This window comes from Schistocerca gregaria, chromosome 2 (assembly GCF_023897955.1).
Source record: "Schistocerca gregaria isolate iqSchGreg1 chromosome 2, iqSchGreg1.2, whole genome shotgun sequence".
Taxonomy (NCBI): Eukaryota; Metazoa; Arthropoda; class Insecta; order Orthoptera; family Acrididae; genus Schistocerca; species Schistocerca gregaria.
Genome location: NC_064921.1, coordinates 547,161,517 through 547,185,830, shown reverse-complemented (window position 1 = coordinate 547,185,830; position 24,314 = coordinate 547,161,517). Strand labels below are relative to the sequence as shown.

At 44.5% G+C, this 24,314-nt stretch overlaps 1 protein-coding gene and 1 long non-coding RNA gene across 7 annotated transcripts in view; one reads left to right on the top strand and one right to left on the bottom strand.

The window, feature by feature from the left end:
• The window catches only part of LOC126331858 (ankyrin repeat domain-containing protein 29-like), a 147,045-nt gene that overhangs the window by 20,286 nt on the left and 102,445 nt on the right, over positions 1-24,314 (bottom strand). For all 6 annotated transcript variants that reach the window (XM_049996532.1, XM_049996528.1, XM_049996529.1 and 3 more), the window contains one exon: positions 15,878-16,167. In XM_049996532.1, coding sequence (XP_049852489.1) covers positions 15,878-16,167 — 290 coding nt within the window. The remainder of the gene's footprint in view (positions 1-15,877; positions 16,168-24,314) is intronic.
• The window catches only part of LOC126331924 (uncharacterized), a 146,307-nt gene continuing 142,802 nt past the window's right edge, over positions 20,810-24,314 (top strand). The window contains exon 1 of the long non-coding RNA XR_007563565.1: positions 20,810-20,939. This is a non-coding gene — a long non-coding RNA (uncharacterized LOC126331924). The remainder of the gene's footprint in view (positions 20,940-24,314) is intronic.

The window sequence follows — 24,314 nt, the reverse complement described above, 5'->3', positions numbered from 1 at the left end:
AGTAGGGACACCATAAGTAGGGACACCATAAGTAGGGACACCATAAGTAGGGACACCATAAGTAGGGACACCATAAGTAGGGACACCATAAGTAGGGACACCATAAGTAGGGACACCATAAGTAGGGACACCATAAGTAGGGACACCATAAGTAGGGACACCATAAGTAGGGACACCATAAGTAGGGACACCATAAGTAGGGACACCATAAGTAGGGACACCATAAGTAGGGACACCATAAGTAGGGACACCATAAGTAGGGACACCATAAGTAGGGACACCATAAGTAGGGACACCATAAGTAGGGACACCATAAGTAGGGACACCATAAGTAGGGACACCATAAGTAGGGACACCATAAGTAGGGACACCATAAGTAGGGACACCATAAGTAGGGACACCATAAGTAGGGACACCATAAGTAGGGACACCATAAGTAGGGACACCATAAGTAGGGACACCATAAGTAGGGACACCATAAGTAGGGACACCATAAGTAGGGACACCATAAGTAGGGACACCATAAGTAGGGACACCATAAGTAGGGACACCATAAGTAGGGACACCATAAGTAGGGACACCATAAGTAGGGACACCATAAGTAGGGACACCATAAGTAGGGACACCATAAGTAGGGACACCATAAGTAGGGACACCATAAGTAGGGACACCATAAGTAGGGACACCATAAGTAGGGACACCATAAGTAGGGACACCATAAGTAGGGACACCATAAGTAGGGACACCATAAGTAGGGACACCATAAGTAGGGACACCATAAGTAGGGACACCATAAGTAGGGACACCATAAGTAGGGACACCATAAGTAGGGACACCATAAGTAGGGACACCATAAGTAGGGACACCATAAGTAGGGACACCAAGAGAGGGAGAGGAGAGGTCGGAGGGAAGGATGAAGGACAGGAAAGGAGGGGAAGGGAAAGGAAATGTAGCCCGGAAAAAGAAGGAAGGCTGCAATAGCTCGGGGCCCCGTGCTCGCCACGCACGTACTCACGAAAGGACCGCGAGCCCCCTGGGGGGACCAGATAGAGACTATTAACGAAGAACTGTGAAAATACCAAGCTTATCGTACAATGGGCAATATCACGGGTGGTAGCAATGAAGTCCTTCTTATAGGAGTATTTAAACAATGAGAAACAATTTCTATAATTATCGAAATAATAATTTACTTAAACCTTGATTATAGATATATAGAAACATAGTAGCAGGAAGACAATTTTGTATCACACAAGATGCTTTTAAACAACCAACAAGACTTTGTAAGAGGATGACCCTGTACAGCTTGTGTAATTTTTTACGACCCAAGTGAAAAAACAAATAATTTAACATCTAATCGTAGCCCTGACAGATTATACTGAAGCTCCTGACTGGGTGGTTCGACAGCCCACAGGACATTACGAAAGAGAAAGGCATCTCAAGTCCACCTGCTCATTGCCGTGTTTAGTGTTGTGGAGGTAAATGAAGAAAAAGCAAATAATTTTAAATCAGTCTATCATATAAGGTATTCCTCACCACTTGCATCATTAAACTTGTATAAATATGGTATTTACAATTGGAAAAAACGTATGGGCTCTGACAGGTAATAATAACTATCAAATACGAACTTACTCGTAGCTGATGAACAAGTACTTAATAGCAAAGCATAATTTGAAATACGTATACATAAAACTAAGGGGAACTCGTTCACTGGAAATCTGTTGAGAAGAGCAAAAATCTTAATACGAGGCAAACCTGCGTAACAGATTATGGTTTATAAATACCTTGATAATAGTTAAATGTATGCAATTTGAGTTACATGGAATCAAAAATTAATCCGTTCTCTATTATGAAAGTTAATTAAAAAACCTTCATGGGAAAGCCAGTGTAGTGCCAGTGATGAAATTTTATTCAACAGTGGCAGTCCATAAAATCTTTTCTGGCGTTCTTCTGGACCTTGAAAAAAGAAACCAGAAAGAATCCAGATATCAGAAATGAGGTTTCCACGATCGTATGAGATAGGAAAGACCGATCACACCTGAAATGAAGATGTAGGACTCAGCTTAGGTGTGAAGAGTATACCGGAAGAAAGTGACATTTCAGATGAAAGAATGACAGATAACAGATATTCAAAAGTATTGTCCAATTGCAAAGCCATATAAAAACGTAGTACAGGAAGACCAAAGAGGAGATGAAAACATGCATTTTTAGATCCTTGAACATAGAATAAGAGTTATCCTTGACGATGTTGTTGTAGATGTAATTTCTTTGTATGTTTAAATAGGTGGGGGTTGGAGTGAAATCTATTGAATAGCTAGGCTGCTCCATGGATTCTCGTTTCAGAATTCATAGTTTTTCCATGCTGTAGCGACACTATGGGCAGGCGTAAGGTTATGATAGATAACTTATGTTTTGTTTTGTGATTCGGCGGATAAGTGTAGAGGTCAGGTGTGCCGGCCAGCCTGTGGATGGTTTTTAGGCGGTTTTTCATGTGCCAAGGCGAATGCAGGCTGGTTCTCCTTATTCCGCCTCAGTTACGCTATGTCGGCGATTGCTGCGCGTACACTGTCTCCACATACGCGTACACCATCATTACTCTACCACGCAAACATTGGGGTTACACTCGTCTAGTGTGAGACGTTCCGTTAGGGCAGGGGGGGGGGGGGGGGTTGTCCACTGGGTTCTGGGTTCGGTGAGGGGCGGCGGTGGGGTGAGTGGACTGCGGTAGCCTTTTGTGGGGTTGTGAACCACTGAGGGTTACAGCGGAGACGAAGCCTCTCCGTCGTTTCTGGTCCCCAGTTCCATACAATACAATAGCCAATGTGGTGGCGGGCTCGACTTCACTTGTTTTGGTGCATGAATTTCAGCGTATGGTCTGAGTGCTGCTTCAGAATTGAATGGGGGGAGGCGGTTAACTCAGCTACCATCCATGCAAGAAATAGGCACACTTGAATATACACTGACGGAAAAAAGTCGAAACACCAAAAAGTAATTAATATAGAGTAATGAAATTTTGGGAATACATTTGACGTATTCAAGTGGCTAACATTGCAAGATCACAGGTTAAGGGAAGCACGAGTTAAGCAATTGCAGATGTGAAATGCTGGTACATTAATAACCCACGTCCGAAGTGGAATGGAAGAATGCAAAGGTACATACATTGTGTGGTACAGGTGTCGGGTTGCCGGTTTGTTGGATGGAATTCCATGCCTGTTGCACTTGGTCAGTTAATACAGGGCCAGTTAATGAGGTTTGTGGATGACGATGGAGTTATCGTCCGGTAATGTCCCTTATGTGCTCATCTGGAGACGAGCAAGGCAACATGTCGACACACAGTAGAGCTTGTTGAGTTAGAACAACGGTATTTGGGCGAGAGTTATCCTGTTGGAAAAATTTCCTGCAGTGCTATTCGTGAATGGCAACAACTGGTCTAATCACCAGACTGACATACAAAACTGACGTCAGGGTGCCTCGGATAACCACAAGTGTACTCCTGTTATACGATATCTCCCACCAGACCATAGCTCCAGGTGTAGGTCCAGTGCGTCTGTCACGCAGACAGGTTGGTTGCAGGCCCTCCACTGGCCGCCTCATGACCACCACACGGCCATCACTGGCACAGAGGCAGAGCCATCTTTCATTAGAAAACACAACAGACCTCCACGCATGGTGTCAAGTGAAAGCTCATTGAAGTTGTTTAAGTGGCGGATTTGGGGACGGTGGAATGCACGAGACAGGGCTTCAGGCTCGGAGCTGTCTTTGAAGTAACCAGTTCTTAACAGTTCGTTATGTCAGTTTGGTGCCAACTGCTGCTCACATTGTTGCTCCAGATGCAGTACGATGCTCCAAATCTATACGCCGAATGCGATGGTCTCTGGTCTCGCTGGGGCCACGTGGCCATCCAGAGCCCAGGTCTTCTTGCGACTGAACATTCGCGTCAGCACCGCTGCCGGCAATCGTGTGCAGTGGCTGCATTCTTGCCAAGTCTTTCTGTAATATCACAGCAGGAATATCCAGCTCATCAGAGTCCTATTACAAAGCGACCTCGTTCAAACTCCATAAGGTGTTGATAATAGTGTTTTTGTTGCCTCAAAGGCATTCTAGAGTAACAGAAAATTACAACCTTCAGTCTTAAAGGTAACCCTCACGACGGTTACAGCGTGTATTTAAAGCAAACCTGATTTTTATCCTCCCCTCTGGGGCCCCTCTTGTGCGACTGGCGCAAAATCTTAAGAAACATCTTTAATATGTAGAAACACGTCTACCAACTCTCGTTTACGACGCACAACAACTCCTCGGTATTTCAGTTCTTTTCAGTCGGAGTAGAGTATGTAGTTGCTGACTACCAATACGAGAATGTTGTTAAAACAACACTTCGTTCTTGGATTTGCGGCTGATCGGATGAAAAAAGACGGCGCACGCGAAAGTTTATATACTGTACTCTTAGAAGGTCAGAACCGCGTACTATCGGCATTATAGCTCATATTGATTGATAGGTCTGATAGCTTGCGTGTGCCTTTTTTTCTCCCCTTAAATTATGAAGTCCAGCTTTCGACATTTCCTTGTCAATATGCTGCACGCGGGATACGCAATTCATCCATTCGTAACGACATTCACTGCAGCTCTGCTGTCATAACAAGAATAAGAAACCTAAGATACTTATTAACATAATTAGAACATTGTTTTCTTATTTGAATTGGAGTGATGGAAATCTATTGCTTTGTCCTCGTGTTCTGTAAAGGGTAACTAAAGTTAACTAGCCATAGTCCAAAGCACCACTTTTACGCAAGTAAAATGATAACGTTATTTACCTACCTGCACCTGGCGCGCCTAATCTTTTCTGTTATTAAATTGTCACACTCAAGGGCCGTAATCTCATAACTGACAAATGCAATCAATATTAATTAAACTGGTTCGAAAAGTAGGGTCATTAGCTACAATCCAACGCGACATAATTGACGTCCAAAGAGAGAGATTAACTGAAAATCCATCACTTTATAGCTGGCAACTAGAGTTTGTATGTTAACTTAATTGTATAACTACGTAACACGTACATGCCTTACGTGAGGCTTGAGCAAATTCCGTCAGTACAAGCTTTAACCACAAATCACTCAACACCCATTCTGCAGTTTCTTTATTTTCAGTTGTGCATACTGTTTTTACGCTCTTTTCATTCATCACCTGCATGATAAGTACGACTTCTTAGAATTCAGCCAAACATTCCTTAACTGCTGAAACTGAGGGGACGGGCTGCTGAAACTCTCACCTATTCTGTCACACACACCTACTTTAAGAAGTTGTATTAATAAAATTATTCGTTAGATAAAGTTGACACTTGTCTCACGGTACTGCCCTACAAGACCCAACATGGCTGAAGGAAAACATTCATTCATAACAACATTATCGTCACTACGCAAGACGCGTGTTGGAGAAAATAAAATATTTGACTACATTGGGGAAATACGCTCTCGCAGTGGACAACGGCTTTCTTGTAGCATGCAATTACACTACGTGACAAAAGAAGTGAAGTCCCCAGAACAGGAGGAGTAAGCGAAATGAAATTTCAATAGCCGAGAGCGCACGTGCTGTTATTTCAGTGCTTATAAAACTGAATGAAATCCATAATGAACTTGACAGCATGAGCCCACTTGTCAGTGCGATTAGGTTATAAACGGTGTTAAAGCCGTTATATGCTCCCCTGAGGCACTTCGGTCCACAACTGTTTTATTTCTATCTTTATTTTGGATACTGGCACTAAGATGAAGTTTACATCCCAGCTCGTCCCACATATAATTATTGAGAACAAATCTGGGGATATTTCTGGTCACAGGAGTCCCTCAATATCACGAAGATAGTTCATAGACACAAGTGCGATGTGTGTACGAGCATTCTTCTGTTGAAAAGTGGTAGCACAATACTGTCGCATGAGGGGTCACAAATGACGACAGACTGTTTGTGACGTACCATTGTGTCGTCAGCATTCCCTCAGTCGCTATCAACCGTGACTTTTACTCATACCAGAGGGCTTCCCACACTGTAACGCCAACACAAACACGCTGTGCTTCTCTGGAACTTTGGAAGAATGGGATCTCTCACCAGGTCGCCACCATACTCACCGAAAATGGCCATACGGGATAGTGCAGAATCACGATTTATCACTGAACACAATGCAGCTGTACTTATCAACAGTCAATGCTGTACAGTCGTGACAGTACTCCACGTGGAGTCGTCTGTGTCGTCTTAATGGCGGCCTGACGCATGGGACGGTAACTCCTTAGTCCACCAGCTGCTGCTGGTCACTGACAAATTGTGTGGAATGACACAGAATGTTGCAAGGAGTCCATTATTTGTTTTGGGATGGAAGGCGCAAATGAGAAGCGGTTATGATGAGTTTGCTGCACAATACGGTGTTTCTCCTTTATTGTGGTCAGACGCGGTCCTTCGGAATCTTGACTACGAATATTCCTGCCCTCACGTTCCCGTGCAGTCCATCATTTACCCATGATCACACTCAAATGCCCCACAAATCTGGATATTGTATGGTTCAGTCAGACGGACAACTGCACACAGAATGAGATCCCTTTCAGTCAGATGCTGATAACTTTGTTTCACATTGTTGTTGTTGTTGTTGTTGTTGTCTTCAGTCCTAAGACTGGTTTGATGCAGCTCTCCATGCTACTCTATCCTGTGCAAGCTGCTTCATCTCCCAGTACCTACTGCAACCTACATCCTTCTGAATCTGCTTAGTGTATTCATCTCTTGGTCTCCCTCTACGATTTTTACCCTAGTGTATGGTATCTCCGTGTCCTTTTCAGTGAGCACTCAAGACGTGATGCTGTTCGCGCCCCATTATACAGGTTCAAAAATGGTTTAAATGGCACTGAGCACTATGGGACTTAACATATGAGGTCATCAGTCCCCTAGAACTTCGAACTACTCAAACCTAACTAACCTAAGGACATCACACACATCTATGCCCGAGGCAGGAATCGAACTTGCGACCGTAGCGGTAGCGCGGTTCCAGACTGAAGCGCGTAGAACCATTCGTCCACACTGGCTGGCCTCTTTTAGAGGGTGAGGGTTTCCGCCGTGTACGAACTCTACATCTACATGACTACTCTGCAATTCACATTTAAGTGCTTGGCAGAGGGTTCATCGATCCACAATCATACTATCTCTCTATTATTCCACTCCCGAACAGCGAGCGGGAGAAACCTAAACCTTTCCGTTCGAGCTCTGATTTCTCTTATTTTATTTTGATGATCATTCCTACCTATGTAGGTTGGGATCAACAAAATATTTTCGCATTCGGAAGATAGAGTTGTGACTGAAATTTCGTAAAAAGGTCTCGCCGCGACAAAAAACGTCTGTGCTGTAATGACTTCCATCCCAACTCGTGTATCATATCTGCCACACTCTCTCCCCTATAACGTGATAATACAAAACGAGCTGCCCTTTTTTGCACCCTTTCGATGTCCTCCGTCAATCCCACCTGGTAAGGATCCCACACCGCGCAGCAATATTCTAACAGAGGACGAACGAGTGTAGTGTAAGCTGTCTCTTTAGTGGACTTGTTGCATCTTCTAAGTGTCCTGCCAATGAAACGCAACCTTTGGCTCGCCATCCCGACAATATTATCTATGTGGTCCTTCCAACTGAAGTTGTTTGTAATTTTAACACCCAGGTACTTAGCTGAATTGACAGCCTTGAGAATTGCACTATTTATCGAGTAATCGAATTCCAACGGATTTTTTTTGGAACTCATGTGGATCATCTCACACTTTTCGTTATTTAGCGTCAACTGCCACCTGGCACACCATACAGCAATCTTTTCTAAATCGCTTTGCAACTGATACTGGTCTTCGGATGACCTTACTAGACGGTAAATTACAGCATCATCTGCGAACAATCTAAGAGAACTGCTCAGATTGTCACCCAGGTCATTTATATAGATCAGGAACAGCAGAGGTCCCAGGACGCTTCCCTGGGGAACACCTGACATCACTTCAGTTTTACTCGATGATTTGCCGTCTATTACTACGAACTGCGACCTTCCTGACAGGAAATCACGAATCCAGTCGCACAACTGAGACGATACCCCATAGGTCCGCAGCTTGATTAGAAGTCGCTTGTGAGGAACGGTGTCAAAAGCTTTCCGGAAATCTAGAAATACGGAATCAACTTGAGATCCGCTGTCGATAGCGGCCATTACTTCGTGCGAATAAAGAGCTAGGTGCGTTGCACAAGAGCGATGTTTTCTGAAGCCATGCTGATTACGTGTCAATAGATCGTTCCTTTCGAGGTGATTCATAATGTTTGAATACAGTATATGCTCCAAAACCCTACTGCAAACCGACGTCAATGATGTAGGTCTGTAGTTAAATGGATTACTCCTACTAACCTTCTTGAACACTGGTGCGACCTGCGCAATTTTCCAATCTGTAGGTACAGATCTATCGGTGAGCGAGCGGTTGTATATGAGTGCTAAGTAGGGAGCTATAGTATCAGCGTAATCTGAAAGGAACCTAATCGGTATACAATCTGGACCTGAAGACTTGCCCATATCAAGCGATTTGAGTTGCTTCGCAACCCGTAAGGTATCTACTTCTAAGAAACTCATGCTAGCAGATGTTCGTGTTTCAAATTCTGGAATATTCCATTCGTCTTCCCTGGTGAAGGAATTTCGGAAAACTGCGTTCAATAACTCCGCTTTAGCGACACAGTCGTCGGTAACAGTACCATCGGCACTGCGCAGCGAAGGTATTGAGTGCGTCTTGCCGCTTGTGTACTTTACATACGACCAGAATTTCTTCGGATTTTCTACCAAATTTCGAGACAATGTTTCGTTGTGGAACCTGTTAAAGGCATCTCGCATCGAAGTACGTGCCAAATTTCGCGCGTCTGTAAATTTTAGCCCATCTTCGGGATTTCGCGTTCTTCTGAACTTCGCATGCTTTTTCCGTTGCCTCTGCAACAGCGTTCGGACCTTTTTTGTGTACCACGGGGGATCCGTTCCATCTCTTACCAATTTATGAGGTATGAATATCTCAGTTGATGTTGCTACTATATCTTTGAATTTGAGCCACATCTCGTCTACATTCACATAGTCAGTTCGGAAGGAATGGAAATTGTCTTTTAGGAAGGCTTCTAGTGGCACTTTATCCGCTTTTTTAAATAAAATTATTTTGCGTTTGTTTCTGATGGATTTGGAAGAAATGGTATTGAGCCTAGCTACAATGACCTTGTGATCACTAATCCCTGTATCAGTCATGATGCTCTCTATCAGCTCTGGATTGTTTGTGGCTAAGAGGTCAAGTGTGTTTTCGCAACCATTTACAATTCGCGTGGGTTCGTGGACTAACTCTAGGGACTGTTCGATGAGAGGATACGGAACTTATGTACGGAAATGCATGATTTCGATGCTGGAAGGCATTTATGCAATCATACTTTGTTACAAATACTGCGGTCTAATATGCACTGTACTATCCAGCCACAGTTTCAGTAGAAATGGTTTCCTCGTTGGAAGTGGTACTGTTCCTCTTATGTTATGCCCTAGCACCCTCTCGTGTCGTAGTAACTGGTAATAATGTGTCCGATTCACTTCTCTTGCTGACTCACCTAATATTGGATGTGATACAGCGTTGTTCGCAGTGGTTCCGTATTCGAATCGAGAATTTGCCGACGTGGTGTTTACTTACGGAAAGGCAAATGGCAACGGGCGTCGGGCACCAAGGTTGTATCAGAGACCTTTCCCAGCAACAACGGTCACAGGATTCAATGCTTGAAACAGTGTTTCCCCGTTTGTTTGAGACAGGGTCGTTTCAGGAAGCCGGAAATCATGAAGGTCGTACCAGAATGTTCGGACACCAGACTTTGAGGAAAATGTGATTAATACTGTGGAAGGCAACCTCCGCGTCAGTACCAGGCAATTGGCCCACTAGTGCTGGGTAAGCCAGACGACGGCGTGGAACGTTCTCCATGACAATTCTTACTTTCTGTATCACTTAGAGCGTGTGCAGGGCTTATCGGCGACGGACTTCCCACGTCTGGAGCAGTTTTGTCAGTGGGTTCTTCAGCAGGCAACAACGATTCCGAGATTCGTCTTATCCATCCTATTCACAAATGAGGCCATCTTTACACGGAGTGGTGTCGTCTGTTTTCGTAACAGTCATCCGTGTGTTAGTATGCGGAACCGTCATCGTATGATGACAGGTAATCGTCAGCGCCGGTGCCGCTGGAATTCGTGGGTCGGGATAATTGGCGACCGAATTTTGAGACCAGTATTCCTTACAAGTCGCCTAACAGGCCGGAACCACCGGCGTTTCTTACGGGTGACTTTGCCTCCCCTGCTGGAAGAAGTGCCATTAACGATTCGAAAGGTTATGTGGCTGCTACATGATGTTGCTCCAGCCCACTTAGTCGTTAACATCCGGCCCAATCTCAATCTTATCTTCCCGGGTCGATGAGTCGGCCGAGAGGGGTTCAGTTGCATGGCCTGCTCGTTCATCGGATCTCAGCCATTGAAATTTCTGGTTACGGGGCCATCTAAAAAATATCGTTTATGCAGAGCCCATTCCAGATGTGGAGACACTGGAACGGCGTATTCATGCTACCTTTGACACTACTCGGATGCAGTCTGGCCGATGTGAACGTGAGAACCAGAACATGCTACGGCGCGTACACGCATGGGTTCAGGCACATGGAAACCATTTTCAACAAACACGGTAACTATCTTTGCATGGTACAGCGCGTATTAGACCGCAGTCTCTGTAATAATGTATGATTGAATAAATTGTTTCTAGCATGGAAACCATGCATTTCCCGACATAAGTTGATGACACCATTTTTGTCCTGTATCTTCTCACCGATCAATCTCTGGAGTTTGCACACGGTGGAGAAAATCACCCTTTATACCCTACCAGGCCTGATCACTGAAGATACAAAACCCTGATGCACTCCTATGACCATTCTATTTGTCACAGAGAATTGCAACTCTAATCATTTACATTACCGCCGATTGAGCTTGTCTGATGTTACACTGACGTCGAGCCATATCTTCCAGATGAGATGCTTCACTTTTCTGTCAAACAGTATATTTAACATCTCTGTCACTCTCTCTCTCTCTCTCTCTTACCCCCCGCAAATGGGCCAATAGTGAGAAGCTGACGCAGTGAGGTTTTGATACCGTGTACTATGACGGCATCTTCTACGGACTTCTAGTCTTCAGTCCCCGTGTCACATGTCCAACTATTCTAATCATACCTGCAGGGGGGCGATCCTTCCACGTGGCACTGGATCAGGACTGTCTGCGCGTCCTCACATCAAAACAGATGTCCCATGGGAGGGATCTTTACTAAGATCAGAGTTATATGTACTCTTCAAAACTGACATGCCACATGCCAGAACAACTCAGCTGTACCTATATGTCAATATACAAAACTCCAGAGTAAGGGCAGGAGCCCCTGAATGCCTCAATGGCAACTACAATGAGTATAGGACGAATTCACCGCCTAGGCCACCACAGACTCTTTGGTATACTACCCAGGCCAAAATTGAGGCCATCATCTTTACCCAGTGCCTCGTCCCAATCGTCGCACGCCAACTTGACGTCCGTAGCACACCAGTACCGTGGATAAAGATAATCAGGCACTTGGGCACCACGTTAGACACCTATCTCGTATGGCACATCACGTCTACGGCATTCTCTGCTGGGCTATGGGACGCTCGAGGCAACTTTACCCACTTCTCAACCCAAGGTCAACAGCGCCAATAGGCATTAGTCTATTCATTTACAAAATGTTCCTGCAGCCATTAATTTACACCCCTGGAAATGGAAAAAAAGAACACATTGACACCGGTGTGTCAGACCCACCATACTTGCTCCGGACTCTGCGAGAGGGCTGTACAAGCAATGATCACACGTACGGCACAGCGGACACACCAGAAACCGCGGTGTTGGCCGTCGAATGGCGCTAGCTGCGCAGCATTTGTGCACCGCCGCCGTCGGTGTCAGCCAGTTTGCCGTGGCATACGGAGCTCCATCGCAGTCTTTAACACTGGTAGCATGCCCCGACAGCGTGGACGTGAACCGTATGTGCAGTTGACGGACTTTGAGCGAGGGCGTATAGTGGGCATGCGGGAGGCCGGTGGACGTACCGCCGAATTGCTCAACACGTGGGGCGTGAGGTCTCCACAGTTCATCGATGGTGTCGCCAGTGGTCGGCGGAAGGTGCACGTGCCCGTCGACCTGGGACCGGACCGCAGCGACGCACGGATGCACGCCAAGACCGTAGGATCCTACGCAGTGCCGTAGGGGACCGCACCGCCACTTCCCAGCAAATTAGGGACACTGTTGCTCCTGGGGTATCGGCGAGGACCATTCGCAACCGTCTCCATGAAGCTGGGCTACGGTCCCGCACACCGTTAGGCCGTCTTCCGCTCACGCCCCAACATCGTGCAGCCCGCCTCTAGTGGTGTCGCGACAGGCGTGAATGGAGGGACGAATGGAGACGTGTCGTCTTCAGCGATGAGAGTCGCTTCTGCCTTGGTGCCAATGATGATCGTATGCGTGTTTGGCGCCGTGCAGGTGAGCGCCACAATCAGGACTGCATACGACCGAGGCACACAGGGCAAACACCTGGCATCATGGTGTGGGGAGCGATCTCCTACACTGGCCGTACACCTCTGGTGATCGTCGAGGGGACACTGAATAGTGCACGGTACATCCAAACCGTCATCGAACCCATCGTTCTACCATTCCTAGACCGGCAAGGGAACTTGCTGCTGTTCCAACAGGACAATGGACGTCCGCATGTATCCCGTGCCACCCAACGTTCTCTAGAAGGTGTAAGTCAACTACCCTGGCCAGCAAGATCTCCGGATCTGTCCCCCATTGAGCATGTTTGGGACTGGATGAAGCGTCGTCTCACGCGGTTTGCACGTCCAGCACGAACGTTGGTCCAACTGAGGCGCCAGGTGGAAATGGCATGGCAAGCCGTTCCACAGGACTACATCCAGCATCTCTAAGATCGTCTCCATGGGAGAATAGCAGCCTGCATTGCTGCGAAAGGTGGATATACACTGTAATAGTGCCGACATTGTGCATGCTCTGTTGCCTGTGTCTATGTGCCTGTGGTTCTGTCAGTGTGATCATGTGATGTATCTGACCCCAGGAATGTGTCAAAGTTTCCCCTTCCTGGGACAATGAATTCACGGTGTTCTTATTTCAATTTCCAGGAGTGTATAATTACAGCAACTTAGCATGAACGTTTGTCCCAATTGCATTACCAAGCAGGGTCCCTCCCTTTTCCGGAATGAACCCGAGTGTCGCTGAAATTCAAACGCCAGAATAAGGTAACATTATTCCATTTCACTACTTTAATTTCAAAGTTCAGTTAAAGTATTCATAGCTGGCTGCAATATTTAGATTACGGAAGCACAAATTATGAGTGCGAGTTTTGTTACCATACTTTAGCTTACCTGTGACTACAGCTCAGCTTAGTACGTACTAAATTTTACTATTGTCAATTGTCAGAATCATTAAATTCAAGTTCAAAGTTGAATCTTATTTCTAAATTGCGTAGGTTCAAGTAGCTTTGAAATGCTTGTTGAGGAATGCCGATACTAACCTTATTTTATTGAATTTCGTAGTGCTTCAGAAACAAGACTCACTATTAATTTCCGTCTAAATTAACTTTCAATTTTCAGGTTTTATTAATTCTTTTGCTAAATTAAGTCAGAGTGTAGCGAAATTTATTACTTCTGACAAACATTCAGTTTTCACACAACACGTGACAACCTTCAGTTGCCACGCTTTTAGAGCTAAGTGTATGTGCAATAACCTTTCTTTTTCAGTTACTATAGTAATTGTCCATAGGACTGGCGACCGTAATTTCCCCCAAATCTCTAATATCTAATTACCGCTCGTTAATTGTTAACGTAACGGCCGCACGTTTACTTTCTTTATTAACTTTATCCCTTTTCAAAATTAATTTCCACCAGTTTCATATGCATTTTTCCTTTCATTTAGACGTAACCCTTTCCTCCTCCTTTACCGACAAATTAACTTCGGTGACGATTGCTTTTCCCAAATTTCCGTTAGGTACACGCGGTTTAATTTTTCACTGTGATTAAGGTCGATAAGTGGGGGGCGGGGGGGGGGGGGGGGGGGTGGCGGTTACACCTTCTCAATCGTGAAATGCGAATTGTCAGTCTCCCAAATGCGCCAATTTTGCTTACTGACGAACCTATTCAAATGAAAGTGGGTTTCGTCACTAAGCCAAACCAAACTAATTTCCATCATGTCTCGCGGCAAACAGTATAGTTTGAAGGTAGTAATGCGAACCGCTCAGAAGTGATGATTTTATTTCCTGTGGCTCAATAATTGTCACCCTCTAATGTCTCACTTTTATCATCAGCAATGTACGGACAAAGCACAACATGTATGTGTATAGAGTGGACTATATGAGCAACCTGACACTACCAAATTAATCCTACTGACTGAGAAGTAGTTATTGATAAGTTAAACTGAAGCGCCAAAGAAATTGGTACAGGCATAAGTCTCAAATACAGAGATACGTAAACAGGCTGAATACGGCGCTGCGGTCGGCAATGCCTATATAAGACAAGAATCTGGCGCAGTTGTTCTGTTACTGCTACTACAGTGACAGGTTAACAAGATTTTAGTGAGTTTAAACGTGGTGTTACAGTCGGCGCATAAGCGACGGGGCACAAAATTTTTGAGGTAGCGATGAAGTGGGGATTTTCCTGTACGGCAATTTCAGGAGTGTACCGTGAATATCAGGGACCCGGAAAAACATTAAATCTCCAAAACCGGTGAACTGGAAAGAGATCCTGCAGGAACGGGAACGACGACGACTAAAGGGAATCTTTCAACGCGACAGAAGTGCAAGCCTTCCGCAAACTGCTGCAGATTTCAATGATGGGCCATCAAGACGTGTCAGCGTGCGAACCATTGAACGAAAAGTCATTTATATAACCTTCGTATGCCCTTGAAGAGTGCACGACGTACGCCTCGTATGGGCCTGCCAACACCGACATTGGACTGTTGATGACTGGAAACATTTTGCCTGGTCGGACGAGCCTCGTTTCAAATTGTATCGAGGGGATGGACGTGTACTGCTATGGAGACAACCTCGAGAATCCATTGACCTTGTATGTCAGCAGGGGATGTTCAGACTGGTGAAGGCTCGCGTGTGGCGTGTGCAGTTGGAATGACATGGGACCCACGATACCTCTAGATACGACTCTGACAGGTGAGAATCACGTAAGAATCTTGTTTGATGACCTGCATCCAATCGTGTCCATTGTGCATTCTGACGGACTTTGGAAATTCTACCCCACATGTCCAGAATTGCTACAGAGTGGCTTCAGGAGCCCTCGTCTGGGCTTGAACACTTCCGCTGGCCACCAAACTCCCCAGACAAGAACATTATTGAGGGTATCTGGGATACGTTGCAACGTGCTGTTCAGAAGAATTTTCCACCCTGTCGTGCTCTTACCGATTGATGGACAGCGCTGCGGGATTCATGGTGTCAGTTTCCTCCAGCACTACTGCAGACATTAGTCGAGTCTATGCCACGTCGTGTTGCACCACTTCTGCGTGCTCGCGAGGGCCCTTCATTATAAGCATTTGTACTAGTTTCTTTGGCGCTTCATTGTGTATGAGCATTATTAGTGTGTTACAGAATAATGATAGTAGTAATGATCTTCGGGAAATAATTTAGTTCTGTGAGAAGCAGAACAGAGTCATTTAGTTTTACCCCTGAGGGCGTAATTCCCCCAGGTTGGGAGGCTGTGGCGCAGTGTAAGGTGATATTTGGGAGGGGAACGTGTTTGTCGCGGTAAGTGGCGAACGTACCTTCCTGCGCGGCGATGTGGAGCGCGGTGTTGCCGGCGGTGTTGCGCAGCGAGGCGCGGGCGCCGTGGCGCAGCAGCACGTCGACGACCTGGTGGTGTCCGCGCTGCGCCGCCGTGTAGAGCGCCGAGAAGCCGGCGGCGTCGCGGCGGTCGAGCAGCGCGCCGTGCCTGGCCAGCAGCCGCGCGCACTCTGCGTGGCCCGCCTGCGCCGACAGGTGCAGCGCCGAAGAGCCGGCGGGCGCCGTCAGCGCGTCCGGGTCTGCGCCGCGGCTCAGCAGCGCGTCCACGCACCTGCACACGGGGGTGGCGTCAGGCACCTGCGCGAATTCTGCACCATCATCCCCTCTACATCTATACCCCACACACCACCGGACTGTGGTTCTGCAGTCTCGGGCTGTGCAGCTCCGACATATCTGCGCTGCCTCCCGGTCGTTCGTAGCAAGGTTTTGCAAATCGTAAGCAGTGCTCCGCGGTACAGGCCCACTGTGGACACGCGCGATGAATTTCACCTCCAGAGCATCCGTGGAGGTATCCTACAAACCGAACACACGACTGTTCAGGAACTCGAATAACGCCTTCGTTCTCAGCCTGGGCAATTACTGTTGCTAAAGACGCTCACTAGCTGGGAAAACTGATCACCTGTGGCAAGTCCAAACTAGTCCAAACTAGGTCGGTGAAACCCTGCACCTCCCGGCAGTTGTGGTCGAGCGGTTCTAGGCGCTTCAGTCCGGAACGGCGCGACTGCTACCGTCGCAGGTTCGAATCCTGCCTCGGGCATGGATGTGTATGATGTCCTTAGGTTGGTTAGGTTTAAGTTTGTTCTAAGTCTAGGGGACTGATGACCTCAGATGTTAAGTCCCATAGTGCTTAAAGCCATTTGAACCTTTTGTATTAATCATGAGCCGCCACTGTTGAGCTGTAAGTTAGATGTCATACAGACTAAATTTAAATACAGTCGGGGATTGAGGAAATGGAGAACGAAAAACATAAGCTATCACTGTAAATAGTGTCCGACAAACCGGAATTACGCTGTCTCTGCATGGAAGGAAAACTACTTGCTATGAACAGGCACATGATACAAATAACGAAAATCAATACATAACACGCATAATGTTGAGTCTAAATGCACTTTGTTGTGAGAGTGATGTTTACACTAAAAGTAATACAATAAAGAGACCACAGCTGAGGTTGAAAAATAGTGCTCAGAGCCATTTCAACCATTTGAACCCTGAACCTGGCTTTATCAGTTACATTTAAACACCCGAACAAGTGGCTACCACAAGGAAGATGGCAACAAGTATCACAAACAAATCGCACACAACATTTTGCACTGAGCGCCTCCTTTTATAATCAAACTAGCTTAGCGTCTGCAGCTCCACTCGCGTACAATGTAGGAAGCTTTTTTTCTTTACTCGAAGTTGTGTATTGCTGAGACATTCTTCATGTATAAATCTACACACTATAAAAAAAAGTGACCCTTTACATGGCTGCCAGTCTTCGCACAATTAAAATCTTCCAACGGATTTAATTCAATTTCAAATAGCGATTTGAAACAGAGAGAAATCGCGTAACTGGTTCTGTCGTTAGTAGCGCGTTTTACACCCGGTACTACGTTCTCTTATCTCAGACTGAGATTCCTGTACATTCAATAGGATTTGAAGTGGTACCCATTTTGTCATAAGTAATGGTTAGTTTGCGTAGCAATTACAATAAAAATAATTTAATAAACGTATGTAAGGTCTGCTGAAAAGTTAATGCAATTCTGACAAAGCCGACGTCTCGCGGTGACTTAAGTAGCTATCTTTAATTCACGAGCTGCAAGAGCTTCTAAACTTTTTACACTAATTAAGGCCATAAAAGCATGGTGCTTTCCGAACGTACTTCTCACCAAAAAGCGATTATGATTTCACAGTGAAATATTTACATTTAACTGTTCATCCCTGTTTCACACTTTCAGGAGTTTAATTACGTAAACAACACCAACAGGTATTCTTTATTTCTACACGAGAAGAGAAATATCATTCTTCACTTAAGTAGCTTTAACTTCGCTTTACTAGACCTTTAACAATGATTTATTTTAAAAAAAACTTTCATCCACTACTTCAAACGCTCTGGGGATGAATTAATTTTTGGCCGAGAAACCAAATACCAATTTTCGTAGTTTTAACTTCAAAATTGCCTTAATAGCAATATATTTTCAGAAAAACCTCTCAGCTCCTTAGGGATAGAAATTCAAAAAAAAATACCTATTTAAACGATGCCTACAGTATAAGATCAACACTCTCCTAATTTGAAGTTTCTGTTCTTAACGGTGAAGACGACGACATTTCGCTTGTGGTGGCGCTCAACTGCGTAGTTATCAGCGCCCGTACAAATTTCCAATCTTTCCACTATCCAGTCTCGCCTCTTTTTCCGAATGATGATGAAATGATGAACACCACGAACAGCCACTCCCAGGACGGAGGAAATCCCGAGCGATGAAGAATCAGGAAATCAGTCAGGAAGTTTCATTTTATACAGATGGACTGGCTTTTGCGATGACGATTTCGGCATGTTACAAAATATAACCCACAGTGGTTGGCTGAGGAGATGGCTATGCCGAGCAACAACAGTAACCTCCCAACTATTAACAACGGTGCATGAAACATCGCTGCTAGCAGCATAATTATGCCAACAGCTCTACCAACCGTCCAGACAGTCGTTGAAGGCTTTTCTCAAGCACATGTTTCCCCTCTGCCTTAAATCTATCAAAGTTTGTATGTGCTGTGTCCCATATGGTACATTTTTAATGGGTCTTCATACCCAGAAGTATGGACATCATTGCAGACACGAGTCTTGCCATTGCCTGACAAACACGGACCCTTTTGTAGACGTGACACAAGCGCTTTTTGTGATGTATACCGTGGAAACGCAGGCGTAGAGGACGAATTATCTTCAGTACGTGGCTGTCCAACCCTACCTGAAATGGAAAACCGAGCTGCTACAATAGAAAACGAATTCTCGCAAAAATGCAGTGAGATACTTACCGCAAAATGTAACAACAGGCGGCGCAACTAGTAACTTTTCCATTCAGTTGAAGGTGAATTCATTGGTCACATTCCGTTGGCAACCAGTGACTGAAATGTGCCCTTAGATTTAAAGCGATTGCAGTTTCCTAACCAGCTTGCATCCGCCATGAGCATCAACAACGCACAGGGCCAATCAGATACTGAACACCCCGAGTAACGCTGGGCACTGAAATTAGTCGTCCCTAAGTTTCATGATAATTTCTGTACAACTCTGACAGCGGCTACAGAAATCCGTTGTCTTGCTGTGGTCTTTGAAGATCACAACTTTCCTTTCTAGACCGAACCAAGAAAAATTAGGCTGATCTTTTTTGAACTGATCTTAATAGTGAGAGGAGGAGGGAAGGCCTAACATTATTATTGTCAGTCGGTGGTGAAATTTATATAAAGGTAGTATAGGCTCCGTATAATTTGTTTATCACTTCCTAGAGCACAAATGTCAAAATAACAACCTCCAGTTGAGACACCGTAGGATGTTTAGGAATTAAAAAGAAGATTCAACCATTTTACGTGTCACGGAATACGATTTGGGTTTAATTTAGTAAGATGCAGAGGAATTTAAATTCTCAGAAACAGTAAACAATTGCCCAAAAGGAGAAGGTAATCATAGTTGCCTAAATACTGTGAAGTCCGTATTACGAGGAAAGATTAAAGTGGTAACCGGCGACAAAATTACCTCATTAAGAATCCGTGGGTAGGGCTTCGGATGTGGTGGTCAAAGCCTGGCGTGCTCTCTTCGGATCAGTACCCATCGGAACACGTTCACATTAAATTGGAAGCCATTCCCATTTAATACCTACGGTTGTCCCTAGCTGCTCTTTTTGAAGCACCAAGGGGTAGGACGCAAGGCTCTACAAACTTGTTATTTAACGAAAGCTATTTAGCTGAATCGTCAGAGTCGGCCGTTGTGGCCGTGCGGTTCTAGCAGGTTCAGTCCGGAACCGCGCGGCTGCTACGGTCGCAGGCTCGAATCGTGCCTCGGGCATGGCTGTGTGTGATGTCCTTAGGTTAGTTAGGTTTAAGTAGTTCTAAGTTCTAGGCGACTGATGACCTCAGATGTTAAGTCCCATAGTGCTCAGAGTCATTTGAACCATTTTGATTCGTCAGAGACGAGATCACGTCCGCAGAACGTACGTGACGTGAGCAGGCGATATGAGCTGCAAGAGACAATTAAATTAGATTATCTTTTATAATTTCGGTTGTGATGTAAGAAGTTATCCACTCCACCGTGTCCGCATCCCAACAGAACTGCTGAGTCGTAAGGGACGACATCGCAATTTCCACATATAAGACGGTAGGGGTGGTAGCTGCTTTCTGAGGTTCGTGAACATCACACCTAACAAATGCGCCTTGGCTAAGAAAACTAATGTTAAAAACATTACAACAGAACTCTTCCTACTGCACAAAACATGTATGCGCAGAAATCACAGTCGGAAAATATCCAAGATTCTACAGGTACCCTGCAGATCTATTTATCTACCGTGTTTCTGATGTGATGATTAAACATCAAATTATACTCTTTTGTGAAGGTTAATTAATAGATTCCAATCTTATTTTACGAGATGGAACGCATTTCGTACTACGTGAACACCAAACATCAGTCGCATGAGTTATTCATTGTCGGCAGGACTGGTCTAACACAGCTCTTTCAAAAGCTGTAAGCTATGTCAGCTTCTGTGCGGCGCTTTCTTCAGAGCATACACTGACTGGCTGTTTAGTTTGTAACCACAGGAAGCTGATAGGAAAGGCTGGTGCATCCCAGGGTCACTGAAGGAACTGCACAACACGTTGTCTCCGGCATACTCGTCGCTAAGTGCTCCACTCGGAGTTCAAGCTGCAGGCATTTAGTCTGCTGATTACCATTAGTTAGTAACAATCTAGTACGTGTTGAGTTTGTGTCTTTTTCCGGGTGCGCTCTCGTTCACCGGCGGAATCTGCCTCTCAGTCGGTCGGGGAATTTCCGAGGTACACTGTCGGAGAAATAGTGTTAAAGCAAAGGTGAGTCTTATATCATGGAGGGCTGTTAAATAAACAACGTAGTCGTGATGGATTCGTTTGACTTGGAAACCTCATCTTCGAATGAGATTATTTGTGGTATTTGGCAGTTTAATTATATTTCTGTACATATAGACGTTCGAAGCGTGAAGAATCCGGAATGTCTCCAAACAATACGTTAACGCGTTAAGGTCCCATTCTCCTCAGTCAGCCTGTAACATAAGCGATTTTTACGATTTTTTTGGAAAAACTAATGAAGCAAACAACGTGAATCTTTTGTGCATATTGTTTGTTGATTCTTGCACCAAGTGTTCTTATTTTTTAAAGAAATCCAGTCAACATTTAACTCTTCATCCGCAAAGTTAAAGTAGATCTGTCCAAAATGTGATGTGTCCACGACGGAAGTCCTGCAGTATGCAAATCTTGTCCTGAAACCAAGAAAATTTTCTTAAAGCATAAAATGTTGTGCTCAGGGAAATAGTATAGGTTTTTGAAGTTTGACAATATAATGAAATGGCGGACGTTGGAAACGAACATTTAGTTTGGTCATGTGTTTTTGGTCACGATTATTGTAGCAATTAATGAATAAAATAAAAAATGCCTATTACACCTTACAAACATTCCCAAGGAGTAATTAAGCCAAATTTCAGAAAGATATCTTAATAAGTGTGCCCGTTAATGATGATTAATTTTTTTTAAAAAAAGATCAGAAAATTTTATCCAAGAATCAGTAAATAACACGCAAAAAGATTTACATAAAGATCGCTCATATTGTAGGCTGACTGAAAAGAACGGATTTGAGTGGATCTCAACAGGTTGCAGCCTGATTTTCACTCTAACTCTGCTACCAAAATTATACGAAAATATTAATGACAAATTCTGGGATATTTTCGTGACCGAAGGCTCTTGTACTTGGGTCCTCCATTTCTTGCTTGAAGCTGCCAGTGTAGCGTGCTGCAACATATCTCTAGTGTCCGCAGCCTATGATGGTGACACAGGAGTAATGTGGAAGGTATGGTTCTTAAAATCGAAATGGATCTCTCTTTTTTGGCAGAGTAATACTGTCGCACGAAAAAAAGCATTCGTTCCGCGTTTGATATAGTGCGCGAGACATATATATATATATATATGGAAGGGGTGTGCCCAAAAGGAGTACACTGCATGTGATGAGAGAATATATACAGAAAAACTTCTTCAAAGAGTACGAACGACGAAAACGCTTACGTAAAGTGAAACACCTTCCGAGCACGGATACAAATGAGTTCTTTCTGTCCTTGAATCGAAGGCCACAATGCAGGCAGAAATAGTAAGGTACGAGGGTAATCCCAAAAGTAAGGTCTCCTATTTTTATAAGTACATAGACCTGTTGATTTCTAAAATGGCTTACATCAGTGTACAGCTTCAACATTTAGCTATTTTTCGACATAATCATTTCTGTCGTAGCATTTTTGTAGACGTTGTGGCAGTTTTTGTATGCCCATGTCATACCAGCTGTTGTTGAGTAGATTTTCTCCCAAGTTTCCTTTTTGGATGTAGATTTCTAGTTCTTCATGCAGACACATCTTGTGTCCTTTGTTCAATATGTGTAATGGTTTTTACACTGTCAAATGGATGTCCTATATCTTTTTTATTTGGGGGGGGGGGGGGGTTATTGCAGGTGCGTTTGGTGCGTTGTATAAAAAAGTATTGATGTGTTCTTTGAATCTGATGAAGTTACGGCTTGTTTGAGGTATGTACTGAGCCGAACATGTGCTAGACGTGATTTTATATACGTTAGAGGATGAAAATTTATCTTGGCAGGTTTTCAGGTTGTGATGTACCCCATGGCAAATTGTATTGTTTATTTGGAATGCATTTCTTATTTTATATCGTTTGAAGATATTGACAATGTTTTGTGTGATATTACCAAGAGAGTGGATGGTTGTTAGTGTATTTTCCTGGCTCTTGATGACTGGTTTGTTAATTTGATTTTTACTCTTTTAGACAAATTGACTATGAGTGGGTTTATACCCATTAGATGTAGCTATTGGTTTTATGATCATCATTTCATTCCGGTCGTTCTTCTCTGTGCGATGTTTCACATCTCTATGAATCACTGAGTGGTTTGCTGCTGTAGTAGTTCACAGAACGCAATGGGAGACCGCCACAAGGGCGCTGTGCAGAGTTCTTTCCGAAGTGACGGCAGGCACGCCACAGCACTCTGTTTCGCATGAGGGTTATTGCATTACTCTGTGTTGTGTGGTTTACGTTTTGGTTACTGCAGATTTCACACTTATTCTGAGAAGCAAGTGAGACTGCGGTGACAAACTCAGTGAACTGTTGTTACATCGTCACACACTAACGTGTCTGTGGAAACCATACCTCCGTCACAACAATATACTCAAAGTGCATATCTGAACAACCTGAACAAAATGAATTTTAAAAAAGGTTGTGTTGATGTCGTTTATGTTCCAGTCGCCATGAAGTGCACAATTATTTGCATTACCTAAAGTTTCTGAGTACGTGACACTGATGTTGCTGTTAACAAACAAACTTGAGGTGATTTGAAGATAACAAAACAGTGACTTGTTCATATTTCATTATTCATACATGTAGTAAATTTTTATAATTCGGCTTTATCAAAGCTTCAGCAACTGTATCTATATAGAGTACTCCAGGAGCAATCGTCAATATTCAAGAATATGATAGGAACGTTTATTTGAAGTAAAAAACTTCATATGGAAATGTGACCTATTCCGAGTGGTTTCGAAGGGAGAACACATCAAATGTCAATGTTTCACGCTTTTCTTTAATAACTAAATCCACTGCCTCTAGCGAAAACGTGACAGCACAAAACATACATTACAAAAAAACGTCATACCTATTATCTCTGGAACTAGTCGTTTGGCCAACGGGCTTGTCGCAGTGGCAACACCGGCTCCCGTCAGATCATCGAAGTTAAGCGCTGTCGGGCTGGGCTAGCACTTGGATGGGTGACCATCCCGTAAGCCGAGCGCTGTTGGCGAGTGGGGTACACACTGCCTTTTTAGGCAAGCTGAGAAGTAGCGGCTCCAGTTCCGTAAACTGACATACCGCCGGAAGAGCTGTGTGCTGATCCTATGCATCTCAATGTCCTCATACAGTGACGATTGTGGGCTGAGGATGACATGGCAGCCGATCGGTACCGCTGGGCCTTCATGGCCTGTTCGGGTGGAATTTAGTTTATACTAGTAGTTTGTGCAAAGAGAGCGAGAGAATATTGAAAATTTCAGGCGACGCTCATGCGCTTAGGTACTTTTTGTAGGAGTATTTAAGGTAATTGTCCTACGTGATGGACCAGAAGTGTCAAATGGTTCAAATGGCTCCGAGCACTATGGGATTTAACTTCTGAGGTCATCA